This window comes from Eptesicus fuscus, chromosome 19 (genome assembly GCF_027574615.1).
Source record: "Eptesicus fuscus isolate TK198812 chromosome 19, DD_ASM_mEF_20220401, whole genome shotgun sequence".
Lineage (NCBI taxonomy): Eukaryota > Metazoa > Chordata > Mammalia > Chiroptera > Vespertilionidae > Eptesicus > Eptesicus fuscus.
In genome coordinates, this window is record NC_072491.1 from 7,443,040 (window position 1) to 7,461,615 (window position 18,576).

The 18,576-nt window shown below is 38.8% G+C and overlaps 1 protein-coding gene across 2 annotated transcripts in view; it reads left to right on the plus strand.

Moving 5' to 3' along the window:
* SLC26A7 (solute carrier family 26 member 7) overlaps positions 1-17,926 on the plus strand; it is a 44,285-nt gene extending 26,359 nt beyond the window's left edge. The window contains exons 9-18 of one of the 2 annotated variants that reach the window (XM_028156122.2): positions 998-1,075; positions 2,711-2,806; positions 4,959-5,065; positions 5,416-5,482; positions 8,994-9,131; positions 10,349-10,397; positions 13,426-13,529; positions 15,568-15,622; positions 15,721-15,833; positions 17,491-17,926. In XM_028156122.2, coding sequence (XP_028011923.2) covers positions 998-1,075; positions 2,711-2,806; positions 4,959-5,065; positions 5,416-5,482; positions 8,994-9,131; positions 10,349-10,397; positions 13,426-13,529; positions 15,568-15,622; positions 15,721-15,833; positions 17,491-17,526 — 843 coding nt within the window. In that variant the 3' untranslated portion in view covers positions 17,527-17,926. The remainder of the gene's footprint in view (positions 1-997; positions 1,076-2,710; positions 2,807-4,958; positions 5,066-5,415; positions 5,483-8,993; positions 9,132-10,348; positions 10,398-13,425; positions 13,530-15,567; positions 15,623-15,720; positions 15,834-17,490) is intronic. The other variant, XM_054708478.1, reaches the window with a different exon arrangement.
* Positions 17,927-18,576: the final 650 nt, after the last annotated feature.

Here is an 18,576-nt window from a genome sequence, read left to right on the forward strand (position 1 = left end):
TTATAAGGATTTACATATAGGTATTTGCACGAGCGTGCATTTTTATCTCGGTTAAGCAGTTCTGGGATATACGGTAAGTGTATGTGTAGCTTCATTAGAAACTGCCAAACTGTTTTCTCAGCAAAGTCTGAGAACGCCGGTTGTTCTGAATCCTCGCCAGCCCTTACTATTTCATGACTACTTGAGTATTTATATATTTATTTTTAGTGTTAGCCATTCTAATAGAACCTGATTCCCTGTGGTTTTTTCATAATGGTATTCTGGGGATCTCTGTGGTCCGGTGAGAGCCCTCTTTTCTGTTAGGTTGCCAGTTTGACCAAAAGTTTCTATTAAGTCAAGAACATTTGCTGTGTGAAACCAGGTTCTGCATTAGGTGGAGCATAGCTAAGAGTCAAGTTATGTGAACTTCCTTTTGTCAGCAGGTTGAATTGATTAGATGATACTAGTAACTTTTCAGGATTAATAAAATGCATCTGTTTCATTGCAGAGACTTCTACCGTAATCCTATATAACTGCTTCATACTGGAGTCCTTTCTAACAAAGGACTCCAAAGAAGAGGGTAAATGCTTCAGTGAAAATTTATCAGCAGCACAGAAAAACCTTCAGCTGCATGTTCAAGTATTACCCAGATAACTCCCTGGGGAGTGAGGAGGGGAGTTAAACCAAACAGGCTGAAGGACCTTTAATTGAAATGTTTTCACTATTAAACAAAAAAAGCCATTGTTGTAATGTGTACTAAAAGTCTTTTTTTTTTTTTCTCTCATAGAATTGCTTTTCTGTCATCACTGACTTAATTAGATTGCACCAGTTTGTCAGATGTCACATTCGGGTTCCTTCAGCTGCAAAACAGAGATAATAATCTATGTAATTTAATAATCATGTGCCAGCGTATTGTTTTTTCTAATCGAGATGAACTAAGAATTTTATGCCCCCCTTATTACTTTGGAATTATTAGAAAGTTCAAGGTTTTCTTTTTTATCTGTCTTATATTTTACAGGTGGCTTGTCTCATATCTTGCATTCTCGTCCTGACAGTCATTTATGCCATAGGACCTTTGCTTTACTGGCTGCCAATGGTACAGTAGTGCTCTCCCATAATCTGCTTTTTAAGTTTACTTTTAATGAGAAGCATTGCATATTAAAATTTTTTAAATGACTGTCCTAGCTGGTTTTGTTCAGTGGATAGAGCATCGGCCTGTGGACTGAAGGGTCCTAGGTTCAATTCCAGGTCAAGGGCACATGCCTGGGTTGCAGGCTTGATCCCCAGTAGGGGGCAAGCAAGAGGTAGCCGATCAGTGATTCTCTCTCATCATTGACGTTTCTATTTCTCCCTCTCCCTTCATCTCTGAAATCAATAAAAATATATTTTTAAATTTCTTAAATGACTTACTTCAACATCATTAATGATCCCCAGGTCATTCATGTGACATAAGTAATGGTGGAATGGAGGAGAGGTGGAAAAAGACCACATTGATGGGGGAGAAACAGGAGTTTTCTGATCATTAGACTCTTGTATAAAACGCCATCACGGAATTAGATTTATTCTGTGTTCATTTGGAGAATATAATTAGGCCATATTTGTTATAAGAAATAGAATTTGGAAGAATTTTATCCTAACTTGTACTATTAGAAAATGTGTTTGGGGAAGAAACTAGGGTGCAAAATACATCTCACCACCTTTGACACACCCTTATACAAAGTGACTCAGAGCCCAGCCGGCATGGCTCAGTGGTTGAGCGTGGACCTATGAACCAGGAGGTCATGGTTTGATTCCCAGTCAGAGCACATGCCCGGGTTGTGAGCTCGTTCCTCAGTGTGGGGCATGCAGAAGATAGCCAATCAGTGATTCTCTCTCATCATTGATGTCTCTATCTCTCTCTCCCTCTCTGAAATCAATAAAAATATATCTGGAAACAAAACCAAGTGATTCAGAATCCTAGTCCCAGTGGTTCATCTTGCCTTTCAGAACCCTGAGGTACCAAAGTTATGCAAGTGAGACTCTGGTCTCCAGAGAACCAGAGACGGTGTCAGTCCTCGTTGTTCTCATTCATATAGTGAGATTATGTAATTTCCACCGGAGGATCTTTCAGGAATCAAGTTCACACTTCAACAGAGTTATATCTTTCAGTGAAACCAGATAAATTGTTACTCAAGGCAATTATGAAGACATACATAGCCATCTGGGGAGCTCAGTTGGTTAGAGCATCATCCCAATATGCCAAGGTTTGCGGGTTTAATCCCCAGTTAGGTCATATACCAGAATCAATCAATCAATGCATAAATAAATGAAACAATAAGTCGATGTTTCTCTCTCTCAAATCAATAAATAAAAAATTTAAGAAATACATGATGTAAATATTTAATTTTGCAACAAACAATTTTCAAACAAATGGTGGTGAATAATTATAAAGTTGAGGACAATCAGCATTGTAACATTTACCCTTATCATTCATTACTTTTCTTTTTCCTTCTTTCTAATATTTTAGAATGACATGTTTTACCCTGTTATTTTCTAGAATTGATATTATATTCTTGAGGTGCAATAATTGGTTAGTTCTAAACAAAATGAATGCTACATTAGTCTTCTAAATGATGATTGCTTTTTTTCTAGTAAGTACTCTAACAAAGAATAAATGAAAATAGTTTGGTTCTTTTAAATTTTGATTAAAATATTTATCTTGCCTTTTCATTAACCTATTTCTTATTTGTAGTGTGTTCTTGCAAGTATTATTGTCGTGGGACTGAAAGGAATGCTCATACAGTTTCGGGATTTAAAAAAATATTGGAATGTGGATAAAATCGATTGGGTTAGTAGATATTTAACCTACATTTTCATCTTTGACTTAAACACATGTAAAAAAAATAAATTTTAATAGTTCCATTTGCAGAAAGTAGTTTTAGTCACTTGAGACTTGTACACTTTACAAACTACCAGTAATTTCTTTTAAAATACCAATAAATGCATTAAAATGTGAAATGTCTTTATAAGAAACTAGCTTTCCCGTTGCAGGAAAATTCCTGCAATGGGATTTCCTGCTGCACTCTACCCGGCCTCCGTTCCTCCCTTGCCGCCCGCCTCGCCTTCTCCTTCGGCCCGCCCGCGTTTCCCTTCGCCCCCGGCCCCGCCTCCACTCCGCCTTTATCACCCGCCTCACCTTCTCCTCCAGCCCGCCCGCATTTCCCTTTGCTCCGCCATTGTCGCCCGCCTCCGCCCCGCCCCGCCCTTGCCGCCCGCCTCACCTTCTCCTCCGGCCCGCCCGCGTTTCCCTTCACCCCCGGCCCCGCCTCCGCCCCGCCCTTGTCACCGGCCCCGCCTTCTCTAGCCCACCCGCGTTTCCCTTCACCCCCGGCCCCGCCCCCGCCCCGCCCTTGTCACCGGCCCCGCCTTCTCTAGCCCACCCGCGTTTCCCTTCACCCCCGGCCCCGCCTCCGCCCCGCCCTTGTCACCGGCCCCCGCCTTCTCTAGCCCACCCGCGTTTCCCTTCACCCCCGGCCCCGCCCCCGCCCCGCCCTTGTCACCGGCCCCGCCTTCTCCTCCAGCCCGCCCGCGTTTCCCTTCACCCCCGGCCCCGCCTCCGCCCCGCCCTTGTCACCGGCCCCGCCTTCTCTAGCCCACCCGCGTTTCCCTTCACCCCCGGCCCCGCCTCTGCCCCGCCCTTGTCACCCGGCTCACCTTCTCCTCCAGCCCGCCCGCGTTTCCCTTCACCCCCGGCCCCGCCTCCGCCCCGCCCTTGTCACCGGCCCCGCCTTCTCCTCCAGCCCGCCTGCGTTTCCCTTCGGCCCCGGCCCCGCCTCCGCCCCGCCCTTGTCACCGGCCCCGCCTTCTCCAGCCCACCCGCGTTTCCCTTCGGCCCCGGCCCCGCCTCTGCTCCGCCCTTGCCGCCGGCCCCGCCTTCTCCTCCAGCCCGCCTTCGTTTCCCTTCGCCTAGGGCTCTGACTTCGCTCCTCCCTTCTCCTCCCCCCGCCTCCCTGGCTTGCTTGCTTCTTCGAAGCTTTACTCCCCTTTGCAGCTCTTGGCTTCTTTCGAGGCATGGGATCTTGTCAAATTTTGATTGATGTGTTGTTTGAGAACTTTTAAAGAAATGCTAACTAACTTGAGTGGATTGGGGATTCTTAATTTCTGTTATGGATTAATTTTGCCAGTGAGTTCATGAAGTACATACTAATAAAAATATGACAAGTTTAACATGCATGAGAAATCATTAATTGCTAAGTTATGTATACCACATTAATATAAGGTGAAAATCTTAATAGTAACCATATTCATTCTAAATACAAAAAGTCTCATGAATTGGGTTTTAAATGGGTTACGTTGAGAGGATCATTATTTTAATAGGATATTGCCAGGAAGGGATTAAATTATACTAAACAGTGGAAAAGTGTGGCTTCTACTAATGTAAATGTTTAACATGCTTATTCAAGAGCCAAATTGGCCCTGATTGCTTTAGCTTTCACAATTTCACAAAAAGTGGCCCCTTGCAAATAAAATAATAACGGCCATTGGAGTGGTTGATCTAAAAGTGGCTTTGATCATGATGTTAGATTCAGTCATTTTAACATTAGGGTTTGAGTCACGTGGAAAAATAAATTAGTTCTTTTTATAACAATCCTAGAAAGCAGAATATTGTTGGGAACGACCAAACAATATGGCATGCTTTTAAGCCACACACGTCAACCAATAATTTACAGATCTTAAATAAAGTGTTTGTTGGGGATTGAATTAAGTATTAGCAGTGTGTAGAAATAAAAGCATGTGCCTTTTACCCACTACTGCTCCTGAGAGTGTGATGGGGCCAGGATTTGTTTCTGTATTCCTGGGCTTCTGTTTATGACATCTTAAATAATATATTCTTCCTGAGAGATGTGGTTACTGGAATATTGTAGAATAAAATGGTGAGGAATTTATCAATCCTGAGAATATCCAAGGACCCGCATCTTTTATCTTTGCTTCTCTTTCAGGGCATATGGGTCAGTACTTATGTCTTTACAATATGTTTTGCTGCCAATGTGGGACTACTGTTTGGTGTTGTTTGTACCATAGCTATGGTGATTGGTCGCTTCCCAAGGTAAGATCTTATTTAAATGTTCTGTTTATTATGACACAGCAGCATAGTATATGGTGTTACCAGTTACTTTTATTTCTGTGGACTATATAGTGCTACAATTCATGTTTTATTTTCTATTGGAGAATGGGAGACAAAAAGAAAAGCTTTTATCTACATATAGTATATAATAAAGTTGTTATTCCTGAGGATTTTAGAAAAACACACATTTACCAGTGTCTTATTAACAAATGAGATATAGGATCTAAACCATTTTAGGTATATTCCTATTGTTAAAACATCGTTTTTACTTCTTCATGGTTAGTGCAGTAATTAGGAAATGACATCTTGTTTTCTATCTGCCTTAATTCTAGAGCAAAGACACTGAATATAAAAAACATGAAAGAAATGGAATTTAAAGTGAAAACAGAAATGGATGGTGTAAGTTTAGTTTTTTTTCTACTTTGTGCAATTATTAACAATTTTTGTGATTTGGATAGCTTTAAAATATCATTAAAACAGATAAATTATGTCATTTAACATTATAACTATTTTAATGAGTTTGAACTAGTGATTACTATATATATGGCAGTCGACAAGCAGCAAATCAATAGAACATCTACAACAAAAAACTTATATTAGCATTCATGTAAGACATTAGAACTACAGTCCACAGTAGAATCATAGTACAGATTAATTCAGGCATTTGGAAACCTCTTTTCCATTGCTCAGTTCCATAAAACAGTCAAACTAAACCAATAGGCCATTCCAAACTAAATGATGAAGGAAGAGAGGGAATAGGAAAGGAAATAAGGCGAAGTCAGATCTTGTTATAGTTTTTTGTTGTTGTTTTTTAACACACACACAATGAGATTGTATTATTAGTAGATAGTAATTTATTCTAATGATTATGGAATGCCAATAGAATTAGTTTCTTACACAGTGCACACTTAAAAAACAACTTATTTGTTTTGCCCTATCAGGCCAATTGTGTTTTTGTTCTGGGATTTTTATTCTGAGGGATGGCCAAAACAAGTTTAACGTGAGGGGGAAAAATGTTGCCTTGAACTTTTTGCAAATTGGCCTCCCTTTGAACCTGTTTTGTAAATGTTTGGTTAACCTTCTTTATTTTTTACATTTTCTTGTTCCAGTACCTCATGGTTACCCTCAGAACAGAGAGAACTGGTCTTCCACCAGCAGGGCCACAGTCAGGGTATTTCTGAGTAGACTGGGATGAGAAGTAGCACCAGGAGTCCTTCTGGGACACCCAGGGGAATGGCCTGTTTTCAATAACTATGAAGAGATTTGCTTCTCAGAGAACTATTGGAATTCAGAGCCTTTGAGAGTGCCCCAGTATCAACTTTCCCACCAATGCTGCCTTTCTTTTCTTTCCTATCTCTTTGTTGTTTTTTTCTTTTACATTTTACATAGGAATTTGTGAAGACTGACCCCTAAGATTCTCTATGTATCTACCCCACACATACAGTTACATACATTAGCCTTGGCATTCTTAACTTTGAAACAGAATTGGAGTTTCAAACTTAAAATTCTTGAATAGAATTTTAAGTTTTTAACAAATTATATATATATATATATATATATATATATATATATATGTTTATTGATTGATTTTGGAGAGAGAGGGGAAGTGAGGAAGGGGAGAGAGAAGTAGTGAAAGGGAGAGGGAGGGGGAAGGGGAGGGGGAAAGGGAGTGGGAGAGGGAGAGGAACAGATTTGTTGTTCCACTTATTTATTTATTTATTTATTTTTTTAAATTTTTTTATTAATTAAGGTATTACATATGTGTCCTTATCCCCACCCCTCATTGCCCCCCCACTCATGCCCTCACCCCCCTGTTGTCTGTGTCCATTGGTTAGGTTTATATGCATGCATACAAGTCCTTTGGTTGATCTCTCCCCCTTACCTCCACCCTTCCTTACCTTCTCTCTGAGGTTTGACAGTCTGATCGATGCTTCTCTGTCTCTGGATCTGTTTTTGTTCATCCGTTTATGTTGTTCATTATATTCCATAAATGAGTGAGATCATGTGATATTTATCTTTCTCTAACTGGCTTATTTCGCTTGGCATAAGGGTCTCCATTCCATCCATGCTGTTGCAAATGGTAAGAATTCTTTCTTTTTTACAGCAGCGTAGTATTCCATTGTGTAGATGTACCACAGTTTCTTAATCCATTCATCTGCTGATGGGCACTTAGGCTGTTTCCAAATCTTAGCTATGGTGAATTGTGCTGCTATGAACATAGGAATGCATACATCCTTTCTGATTGGTGTTTCTAGTTCCTTGGGATATATTCCTAGAAGTGGGATCACTGGGTCAAATGGGAGTTCCAGTTTTAGTTTTTTGAGGAAATTCCATACTGTTCTCCACAGTGGCTGCACCAGTCTGCATTCCCACCAGCAATGCACGAGGGTTTCTTTTTCTCCGTTGTTGTTCCACTTAATTGTAGATTCATTGGTTGATTCTTGTATGTGCCCTGACCAGGACTGAACCTGTAACCTTGGTATATCAGGATGATGCTCTAACCAACTGAGCTACCAGGCCAGGATTAAGCTAACAAAGTTAGCTTGGTGGCAGTTAGTCATTCCTTTCTTCCATTCATGTATTCTTCCATACTTTTTTTATATGAATCACTCATTCTCAATTTGGGAGAATTACTAGTAAATTCAACCACATTGAGAATTTATTTTCTGGTACAATTTGAATCTTTATTCTTTAACAAATACCTGTCTTTTAATAATGTTAACTTAAAACAATACATTAGTACAATCATGTGGTGTGATTAGTGGGTAGATCTAATCACACTATGTGGAGGTTTGTGATAACTAAATATGACAGACTCAAGAATTGTTTTATTTTTGGTTTGTAAGAAATTTACCCTTGATTTGAAGTTGGTTTGGTAACTTAAGGCTTTTTTAAAATTGAATTATTTGTAGCAAATCTCTTCACTTTCTAGAGTATAGTTAGTTGTACAGCTAAAGGAATTTTCTGAGATAATCTAGTTTAAATATTTACCCAATTATTAATATGAGGAAACTGAGAAAGGTTAAGTGAATTATCCAACTTCACATACTTAATATTTTCTCTTATTTGTCTTTCTCTGCGTGGATTCTTCACTATTTTCTGTGTCTCTTCTATGTAAATACTAAAGCAGGGAGGAGTAATGCTTTCTTTAATTGGTAAGGAGTTATCATTTCATAGAAAATACCATCCTCTCAATTCCTAGGTCTGACCCCTGTCCCAAAGATCATGGAGAAGACAGTTTTAGTTGCATACCCATCAGTTGCTGCCAGGGAGACCTGGGCAAATGGCCACAGTAGATACTTTTCATATTGACACTTTCCCTTCTCTTTTTCTGTGTGCCTTACCCACACCCTGGCAATACAGGGCCTAGATTTCTGATGTAACCTCTAGATTTCCTTCTCTCAATTAGGACTATCAGGCACTTGCAGGGTAATATGCCAGCCAAAGGAAAGCTATGCCGTTATGAGGTAAATGACTGCCAGTTTGAGCCTTTAGGACCTATTTTTGTTTTTAAAATACTCATGGTTAAGTAAATGAAGTTTTGATTTTTAGATTGAGTATGGAAGATCCTTTTTTTGGAAGGACAAATCTTCCTGGTACTCTTTGAATATTCTAGGCTGTTGCGTCCCCCAAACCCAGTAGGTAAGGATAAGAGTCATTTTCTAAAACGCTTCAGACTCATCTCATGGTTATTCATGTTTCTTGGTAAAGAGAATGCACATATTCTCCCTAAGGAACATGATAGTCTATGAAGTTCTCCAAATACATTTTAATAATGAAAATGTTAGCTAAAGGATTGCTTCTGTGGCTGAGTGATATTTGGCCGTGTAAGACTGAGATTCATTGGATAGAGTTATCCTTTTTTATAGTATTCAGCACTCTGAGTCCAATCCATTTCTTCTCCAAAAAGGAAACCCAGCAGCAGGTGAAAATTATCTCAATAAACAACCCACTTGTTTTTCTGAATGCAAAGAAGTTTCATGCTGATCTAATGAATATAATCCAAAAAGAACATGCCAGCAACCAGCCACTTGATGATACCAGCAAGGTAGGATCAACTGTTTCATGATGATAATGTCATGATAACCTTACATCACCATACTAAAAAATGTATCACATCAATATAATACATTATAAAAGTGTACAGAGACCTCTACCTCAGCAAAACATTCTATTGTATTATGATTTTTATTTGGTTCTTACAGTTAGCTCTTGGGTAATCTCTCATTTGTTATTTGGTGATTTGTTTACTCATTCATTTATTAACTTATATATACTTTCATTCAGAATAGTATATCTAATGGACATGTGTACTAGGTACTATAATCTTGAGAAGAATCAATAAAATCACTTAAATTAGTATAGTTTCTATGTACCCTACACCACACAGAGTCCTCTATCTTTCATTACTGTGGTGTGTTTGTTGCAATCAAGCAACCAATATGGGTACATTATTATTATTATTAAAGTCCATGCTTTATTCAGGTTTTATTAGTTTTACCTATGTACTTTTTTTCTGTTCCAGGACCCTTTAATACAGTTCCTCATGTTGTGGTTGAGAACCACTGCTTTAGGGCCAAAGAACCGCTGCCGTAGAGCCTAAAACACAGATATTTACATTACAATTCATTAACAGTAGCAAAATTACAATTATGAAGTAGCAACGAAAATAATTTTATGGTTGGGGGTCACCACAACATGAGGAACTGTATTAAAGGGTTGCGGCATTAGAAAGGTTGAGAACCACTGCTTTAGGGCAGCAGTTATAATCAGTGTTAAGTTTAATTATAAAATAGAGTCATTTTCTTTCTTTAGAATTTTCATAAATCAGGAATGTTCCTCAGACATTTCCATGGATCTTCTGATGAACATTTAACTTTTGTATAATACGAAATATATGGTTAATGACTCTCAAAGAATGCTGTGTCAATAAGGTTACTTCTGATTGGATACGCTACATGAAAACACATGAAAATATTTAATTCCCAGTCAAAAATCAAAAAAACTTAGTCTTGCATAAAATATTGTAAACAAGACAGTCTGAGTGGATAACATAAATTATCTACGGGACAAACTTATACTTAGTGCTAATTATCATTTTATTATTTCAGTTTGTTGTATTTACCATTCTGAAATAAATAGACTATGGAAAATACATATTGAAGACTAGTGTTTTGTTATGGAGAAAAGAATGATGTACTTTTTTTTAGGGACAGAAATAAATTTTTGAAATGTCCTTATTCTTTATATTTGTTTCCATTTCAGTGTGAACAAAACTCATTGCTCAATTCTCTGTCCAATGGCAATTGCATTGGTGAGTCAGTTTTTTTAAAATAAAGTGTTCTGACTTGAATGTAGACCATAGAATGATATCTTCTTCCCCTTCTCCTCTCTCTCTGCCTCCCTCCTCTGTCCTACTCCTTTTTCTCTCCTCCCCATCTTCCTTTCCCTCCATTCTGTATCTCCTCTTCCTCCTTCCTCCCACTTTCTCCTTCTGTTCTTCTCCGCCTTCCCTGCTCGGTCCTTCTCTAACAACTTTTCTACATAAATTTTCAGACTATGAATTTTAGGTTGTAGCTTATTTTGAAATACGTACTGTGTTGTAAAAGGCACATCTTTTGTTAAGAATAAAACTATATAAGTAGATGGATAAAAATAACTTGACTAAATTTGGTAACAAATTGTGTCATCAACGGTTTAAGAACCGTTGCTAAAGATGTCAGTAGAGTAAGTCATTTATATAATCAAGGCTATTTGTTTTTTAAAATTACTGATTATTTTCTTAAATGTATCCACTTTAAGCAGTAATGTGCTGGTAAATCTTTAAGAACTCTTGGGGCAGAGGATACAGTGTGGGGTGCTGGAGAAGAACTGATGTGTAGCATTTGCTAATACCCGGTATATAAATAACTCTACTATGGCTAATTTCAAGTTACCAACATGCTATTATTAAACATGTAGCTGAGGAAATATGGACATAATTGACATATTAAAAAGATGTCAGAACAGCTGCTATGAGTTGACTTCAAATCTCTGCTGCCTTTAAGTACATCCTATACATTTTATTTCTAAAACAGATGTATTGAAAAGTATGTGCATAGGAATCCTTCAAATATTGAACTCCATGGAAAATTGCAAATATGATTAGTCTTACTAAAACTATTTTTATATCTAACTTGGTAAGAAAATATCTATTACATATATATATCATATGAATATTAAACTTTTCTAAGAATGCTTAACTACTATTTAATTTGTGGATATTTTTATGCTCTGAAAATTCAGTAAAATTTTTCCAAATTAAATAAAAATATACTTATGAATCATAAAAATATGCGAAGAAATACATGTCCCAGATTAAGTAATGTGCAACTTATTTAATATTGATCGAGTAATTATTTTACTGTAACTCTAAACAAAGTGGAATATAGTATCTATAATTAATGTAGCATCGACGTGTGTGTGTGTGTGTGTGTGTGTGTGTGTGTGTGATGAGACTAGGAGATAAAATGGATAAATACAAATGTTTATCTTTGCTTGGGATATGTATTTTTCTTTTTCCTGTGATCTGGATTCCCTGTTATCTCTGATAATGAGGAGGGACAGGTTATATTTGAGAATATAAATAAGAGCTCTTGCATAATAGAAGTAGGTCCTCTGTTTAATTCGGCAAATAGTGCATGATAGTGATTGCTGGTGAGCTGTCAGTAGATCAACTATATTGCGGTTACTTCCCATTTTGTTTAAGGTTCTAATTTGCCATTTATTTATTTTTTTTAAATATATTTTTATTGATTTCATTGAGGAAGGGAGAAGCATGGCATGAAGAAGTGCTCAATAAATGTTGGTTGAATGAGAGCAGGAGGAGTTTTACATCTCAAACTGTCATCAGTGTTCAATTAAAGCTGTCTGTATGATTGGAATGCTTAAATTCTCCATATCATTTCTACCTTTTGAAAGGGTATATATCCTTCAAGACTACTTTTGCATGCAGTCTTCTTAATTACTCCAAAGAGACTTCTCCTTTCTTATAAATTCCCATCCTTTTTTTTTTTTTTCATTTTAAATCATGTTACTTATCTTTGCCACTCATGGATAAACTCCTAGAAGAAATAGAACCTTCCTCACATTTGTACCATTCATTACATTAAAAAAATTTTTTGAACATAGTATATGCTGTTATTTTTCAATTCGTAACTATTAATGTAGATCTAAAGGTGAAACTTGGAAACAAATCCTATGCCTGAATATCAATTTTCAATGTATTAAAACCACTTCGTAGCACTTATCCTTTTCCTATCAGTTACTATTATACACAAGTGTTCAGAATTTATTTTATATTTTCTGCTTGCCTGTATTTTCCTCTAAGCAGTAGTTTTTAAAAATACACAATTTCCCTAATACTTCCTTTCAATGCTAATTGAGATTCTACCATATCCCCACTTTGCTGTAGCTACCTACCATCAGGAGAAAAACCATGGGCATTTTAAGTGGCAAGTGATTCCAATTAAGAATTCATTTTTAAGAGAACTTCATAATAATTAGTCCATTGGAACATACTTGATCGACTTTGTCCTCTGACGGTGAGAAAACCTTAGCTTACTAGGTCTGCTTGGAGAGCCTCGTCACTCCTTAGAGAGACCCGGATGGGGCCTGTCATTGTTTTGGAAGTTTGTCATTTCCCACGAGGGAAGTGTGGCCCTTACGACATCAGTGAAGAAACGTCAGGAACTCCTATGTAAAAGCTTTTATTTTTTCCCAGCAGGTGCTTTCAGAGGCAGATTTCCCGTGAACCCAATGAAACTTAATGCTCAGGGCCCCTCCTTCAGGTCCTTCCCCAGGCCAACAGACAAGCTTCCGCAATGAATATTTTCCTTAAAAGTCTGTCTCCAAAACTGTGTAAGCTCCAGGCACAACACATCAGGGCTCTCCCTCCGGCCATCCCCACGAAGGAAACTGTGAGGTTGTGGAAAGGCGTGCGATACAGAGTGGCTGAAGGCTTCGGTTCTAGTCCATTGGCACGAACTTGCCAGATCTTTTATCAAAAAGATGGCCTACACTGCTGAGCTTCCGTCCATCCATCTGTGCAATGTCACTGGTCGTGAAGCTTTCCCCCCTCTTCTTCTCTGAGTTATACAGTCATTACCTGAAATAACCTCAGAATAACAAAAAAGCAAAGATTCTGGAAATAATGAGCAATCAATTGAAAATATAAAGATTAAACAGTGTTTGGAATTAGTCTCATGAAACACGAGGCCGCTGTTAGGGTGCCACTTTGCGACAGAATGAGCGGTAGAAATCTCGAAGAATGGTCCTAACTGGAGTCTGTGTTCCTCCCACAGAAGAAGCAGCACAGCCCTGCCCAGAGGAGAGGATGTGCTCCCTAATCCTGGACTGCAGCGGGCTGGCCTTTTTTGACTCTTCGGGCGTCTCCGTGCTGGTTGAGGTATTGACACAGCGGGTGTGTGGACCGGTCCCTTCCTTTCCCTTCAGCAGCAGGGTTTCCACCACCGGCTCTCAGCGCTGGGGTCTTGGCTCTGCTTGTTTCAATTCTCACCTCTCCCACTCTCTCCAAAGGACATAGACCTTGGGGCAATAGTTATTTCTTAAAATGGAAATGATATCATTGCAACTGACATATGTCTTCATTGCAGCCGTCCTGAAAGAAGGTCACGGTAAAGGGCCACAGAGTCTCTTCAACGTGAATTTCTTCATTTATTTATTTATTTACTTTAATTCTTTATTGATTAAGGTATTACATGTGTCCTTATCCCCATTGGCCCCCTATCCCCCCGCTCATGCCCTCATCCCCCTAGTGGCTGAGTCCATTGGTTAGGCTTATACACAAGCATGCATACAAGTCCTTTGGTTGATCTCTCCCCCTTCCCCCAACCCTCCCCTGCCTTCCCTCTGAAGTTTGACGGTCTGATCGATGCTTCTCTGTTTCTGGATCTGTTTTTGTTCATCCGTTTATGTTGTTTATTATATTCCACAAATGAGTGAGATCGTGTGATATTTATCTTTCTCTGACTGGCTTATTTCGCTTAGCATAATGCTCTCCAGGTTCATCCATCCTCTTCTGTTTTTTAATAACATTTCCTGGATTGCTTTCTTAGCTGCTTTAGCATAAGAAACATTCTCGTAGGAGTTAGGGGTTGAAGGAAATGGAATGACTTCTATTTATTTTTATACTTAGGGCACTGGAGAAGTCAACAAACTACAGATTATGTCTATCAGCATCCACAAACCACCCATGGCACTGTGTTTGTGCTTTCCTGAGCTTCAGAAAAAGTCAAACACTGTCAGGTCACCTTGACTTAATCATTTTACCTCCTAAAAGCAGCAACCATGTATTCCATGGCCAAGTCTCAGTTCATGTGTTCATGATTTGTTTCATTGTTTGTTTGTGTGTTCATGCTCAGAGCAATACATCTCCTAGTCTGCAGTTCTCCTAACATAGACCTGGCTGCTGCTACAGGAATACAAAGGACATTTTTTAAATTTTATTTTATTGCTTTTTTACAGAGAGGAAGGGAGAATGAGAGGGATAGAGAGTTAGAAACATCGATGAGAGAGAAACATCGATTCAGCTGCCTCCTGCACACTCCCCACTGCGGATGTGCCCGCAACCAAGGTACATGCCCTTGACCGGAATCGAACCTGGGACCTTTCAGTCCTCAGGTTGACGCTCTACCCACTGGGCAAAACCGGTTAGGGTTACAAGAGACATTTTTGGATGTATCATGCATAATCTTAGAATTGCTGCTTTCTATTTTATATGTATGATACGTCACTATTATGTAACAAAATCCATCCTACAGTTACTAAAACTTCTAGATTTGCTTGCACTGCTGGGCTGTTTTTGGTCTGGGTGAATTTAAGGTCAGGACCTTCAAGACCTGTTCCTATTTGAGCGTTTCTTGGACTTAAATGAAGCAAGACCTTACAGTGTGGCAAGCACATCATTAAGGATCTCTTATCTTGATGGATCCTGAAAATGGAAGTAGGGCAATCAACCTTGGTTTCAAGTATAGTGAGGTTCTCAACCTACTATTCAGGGGTGGGATTTTGAGAGTCCATGAATATGCACAAATTGTACAAATATTAAAGTCAGCTGTTCTCATCACTTATAAATAGGTCCTTACCTTCCAATAAAAGAAGGTTGAGAATAACTTTATATAATTCTTATAGGGAAGAAAAGGTAATTTTTAAAAATTTTTCACTAAATGAAGTGGAAAATGTCAGCAGCCAAATTTATTTGTATAAAAGGTAAAATGCCCTGATGCATTCCTCTTTGCTAAGACAGGCTCTTGCAGAAGCTTGCCAGGGTATGCCCGACAGTGCAGCAATACCGCCCTCTGGTGGTCTGAGATCATAAAGATTGCTTCTTTTTGCTGGAAATGGTCCTTGCTCCTGACGCCCTTGTTGTCCCTGCTTGCTGGCTATCCTGCATTAATTGCCGTATCCTATTTTAATTCTTCCAGGCTTACAGGGACTGTAAGAATAGGAGTGTGGATGTGTCATTAGCCCATTGCACAGGTGAGAAAGGGAAAATCCTTGGCTAACATGAATCCTCGAACAATTGAACATGATCCCTGCTGCTACGTATACCTTCCATCACTTGTGCTTTCTTGTAGCTTCCTTGGTGAAAGCCGTGAAGTACTTTGGAAACCTAGACTCAGAGAAGCCAATTTTTTTTAAGTCAGTATCTGCTGCAATAAGTGACATCCATTCGAATAAAGTGAGACAAGTAAGTCGGCCTGCTACAGTTATAAGAAAAATTAGAATGTAAAATCAAGGGCTTTGTATTTCTAAATATTAGCTTATTATTCCACTGGCATCTAAAACTCCATTAAAAGTAAAGAAATGTTCCCATTCCTTTTCTGGACCAGGTATGAACATTATTTAATAAGTTGGATTTTCTAACAGTATCATGGCATAGAGGATTTGGTGGTCACCCATTCAGTACAGACTGCTGGCTTGCAAAATAAATGCTTCTTTCTTGCAGGATCCACTATTCTTGGAATTTGAATCTACCTCTGTCAAATACAAAAACTCTAAAGATAGCATTATAGCTTTTTTTCCTGCTCTGATGCCCTTGACTCTCTACAAATATTGCCATCTTTGGAAATAGTATCTAGAAAGCCCAGCACTCACACTGAATTGTCCAAATACTGGGCTTTATGATTAGTCTTAGGACTGTTCCTAGAGCTCTGATTTCCTGTAATTTTTCCTTGATTTTAAATCATGTTGCCTTTTCTCATCCCTAGATTAGAATTTGGTGCCTCCCAGAGTCATTCCTGTTATATTCTATCAGAGCTGTATGTATTTACAAAATAATAACATGACTACTACTATTATTATTACAACTAGAGGCCTGTTGCACGAAGATTTGTGCAAGAATAGGCCTTCCTTCCCCTGGCTTCGCTCCCGGCCGCCTGGGAGCCTGCAAGTCCTCGCTCCCAGTGGAGCACCACTCCTGTAGCTCCCTCTGCACCCCCCCCCCCGGCCTCCCTCTCCTAGCAGGTGTCCTGCCCCACCCGGTCGCTCCACGCCTGCATATGCAAATTAACCCACCATCTTTGTTGGGTTAATTTGCATATTCACCCCTGATTGGCTGGTGGGCGTCGTGGATGTACAGTCAATTTGCATATTTCTCTTTTATTAGTGTAGATGACATCCTGATAGTCATTGATCCAGGAATATGCTAAGAAGTTCACCCATATGAATTCACTAAATTTGCTATGAACTTATGAGGAAGATACTATTATTTAACCTTTTTTTTTTTTTTTGTTTTAGAAATGAGGAAACTGGGCAGGTGGGGGTGAAGGGATAAAGCAAAAAAGGAAAATAAAGATTAAAACTCATGGATAGGAACAATAGTAACAGTGTGGTGATTGCTGGGGGGAAGGTGATGGGGTGGTGGAGTAGGGTTTAGGGGCCGATAAATGGTGATGGATGGAGACTTGGGGTGGTGAGCACACAATACAGTGTACAGATGTTGTGCAGTGGAACTGTGCACCTGAAACCTGTATAATTTTGTTAACCAGTGTCACCCCAATAAATTCAATAAAAAGGGAAAACAAAACAGAAATGCTCCATCTGGGAGATGTGGTAAGAAAGAATAAAATTGTTTTATCATGATGTCCTCCCAAAAGAAATAAAGAAATAACTTTTTTTTTTTTTAATGAGGAAACTGAGGCCCTGGGAATTCTACCATTTGTAAGTGATGGAACCAGTTTCAAAGTCAGCACTCCGGTCCTGGCCTTGGAGCTTTAAACTGTTAACTCCAATGCCTCAGAGGCTTTTCTTGGCTTGGCTGGGCAGCTTGCTTCCATTCCTACTGGTTGTTTGTTTTTTTTTAACTGGTCAGCAGCATGTGCTTACTACTTCCTTTTCAATTTCAGAATCTGAGCAAACTCAGTGAGCAGAGTGAAGTCTGAAGCCCCGTTTGCTGCAGTACAGCTGTTGCTCTCGCAACTGCCCTGCGGAGAACACACGCTAACGTTTTGCACAACCTGTTTCGTGGTTCAGATCCTACAGAGGACCTCTGCTACGATCCGTACAATGTGACTTGTTAACTACATAGTCCCCGGTCAAGATTTGCTAACACTTTTTTTCTAATTTTTGTTAGTAAGCAAATTCACTGAGTAGGTTATTTTATAGTTATTTTATAAAATGGGTATGCCTTTAGTTTTGGTATACTGAAAGGTAAACATGAATGTGTTTCCTTTTTCCTGGTATTTTGTGTCATTTTATTTCTCTTTTGTTGTCAGTTAATTTGTAAAACTGAGAAACACCTTGTCATCAGAGACTTAGAACATTTGCAAACCGTTTATAAAAATCCAGGATCTTCTGTAAGTAATATACAAAAACAACGTAGCAAATTGCCATTTTTCCCTTACAAAAAGCACACTCAATTAAATATCTATTTTATGTGATGTGATATGCAATTCACAGAAAATAAGTCAAACAAAAACAAATGACACACTAGCAACCATTGTTCTCCATACCTTTGCATGCACGGTGGTCTTCCAGAATATTGTTGTCAAGATGATTGGTACCCCAATGGGACCAAGTTCTTCAAGTGAATCTCTTTTGCTGTGTATATTGGAAATGATTAGGAGATCATAAGACCTGATACCCCTAATTTCCACATCCCCATCACATAAAAAATCTGTTTTCAGCTTAATTTTTATTGGAGCCCAAGAATGTGGAAGTTGCATATTTTATATTTTTTCACAAATATGATTTTTAGATGAGAAAATACCACGGATAAGTATTTATAGCTTTGTGCTATTCTGATGAAGATTACAGTAGTTTGAGACTTCCTTATTTCAGAGACAGTCAATCCTATATAATAAAAGGGTAATATGCAAATAGACCAAACGGCAGAACAACCAAACAACCAATCAAAGCATAATATGCTAATGATATGCTAAGGCTGCTCAACCACTCGCTATGACATGCACTGACCACCAGGGGGAAAATGC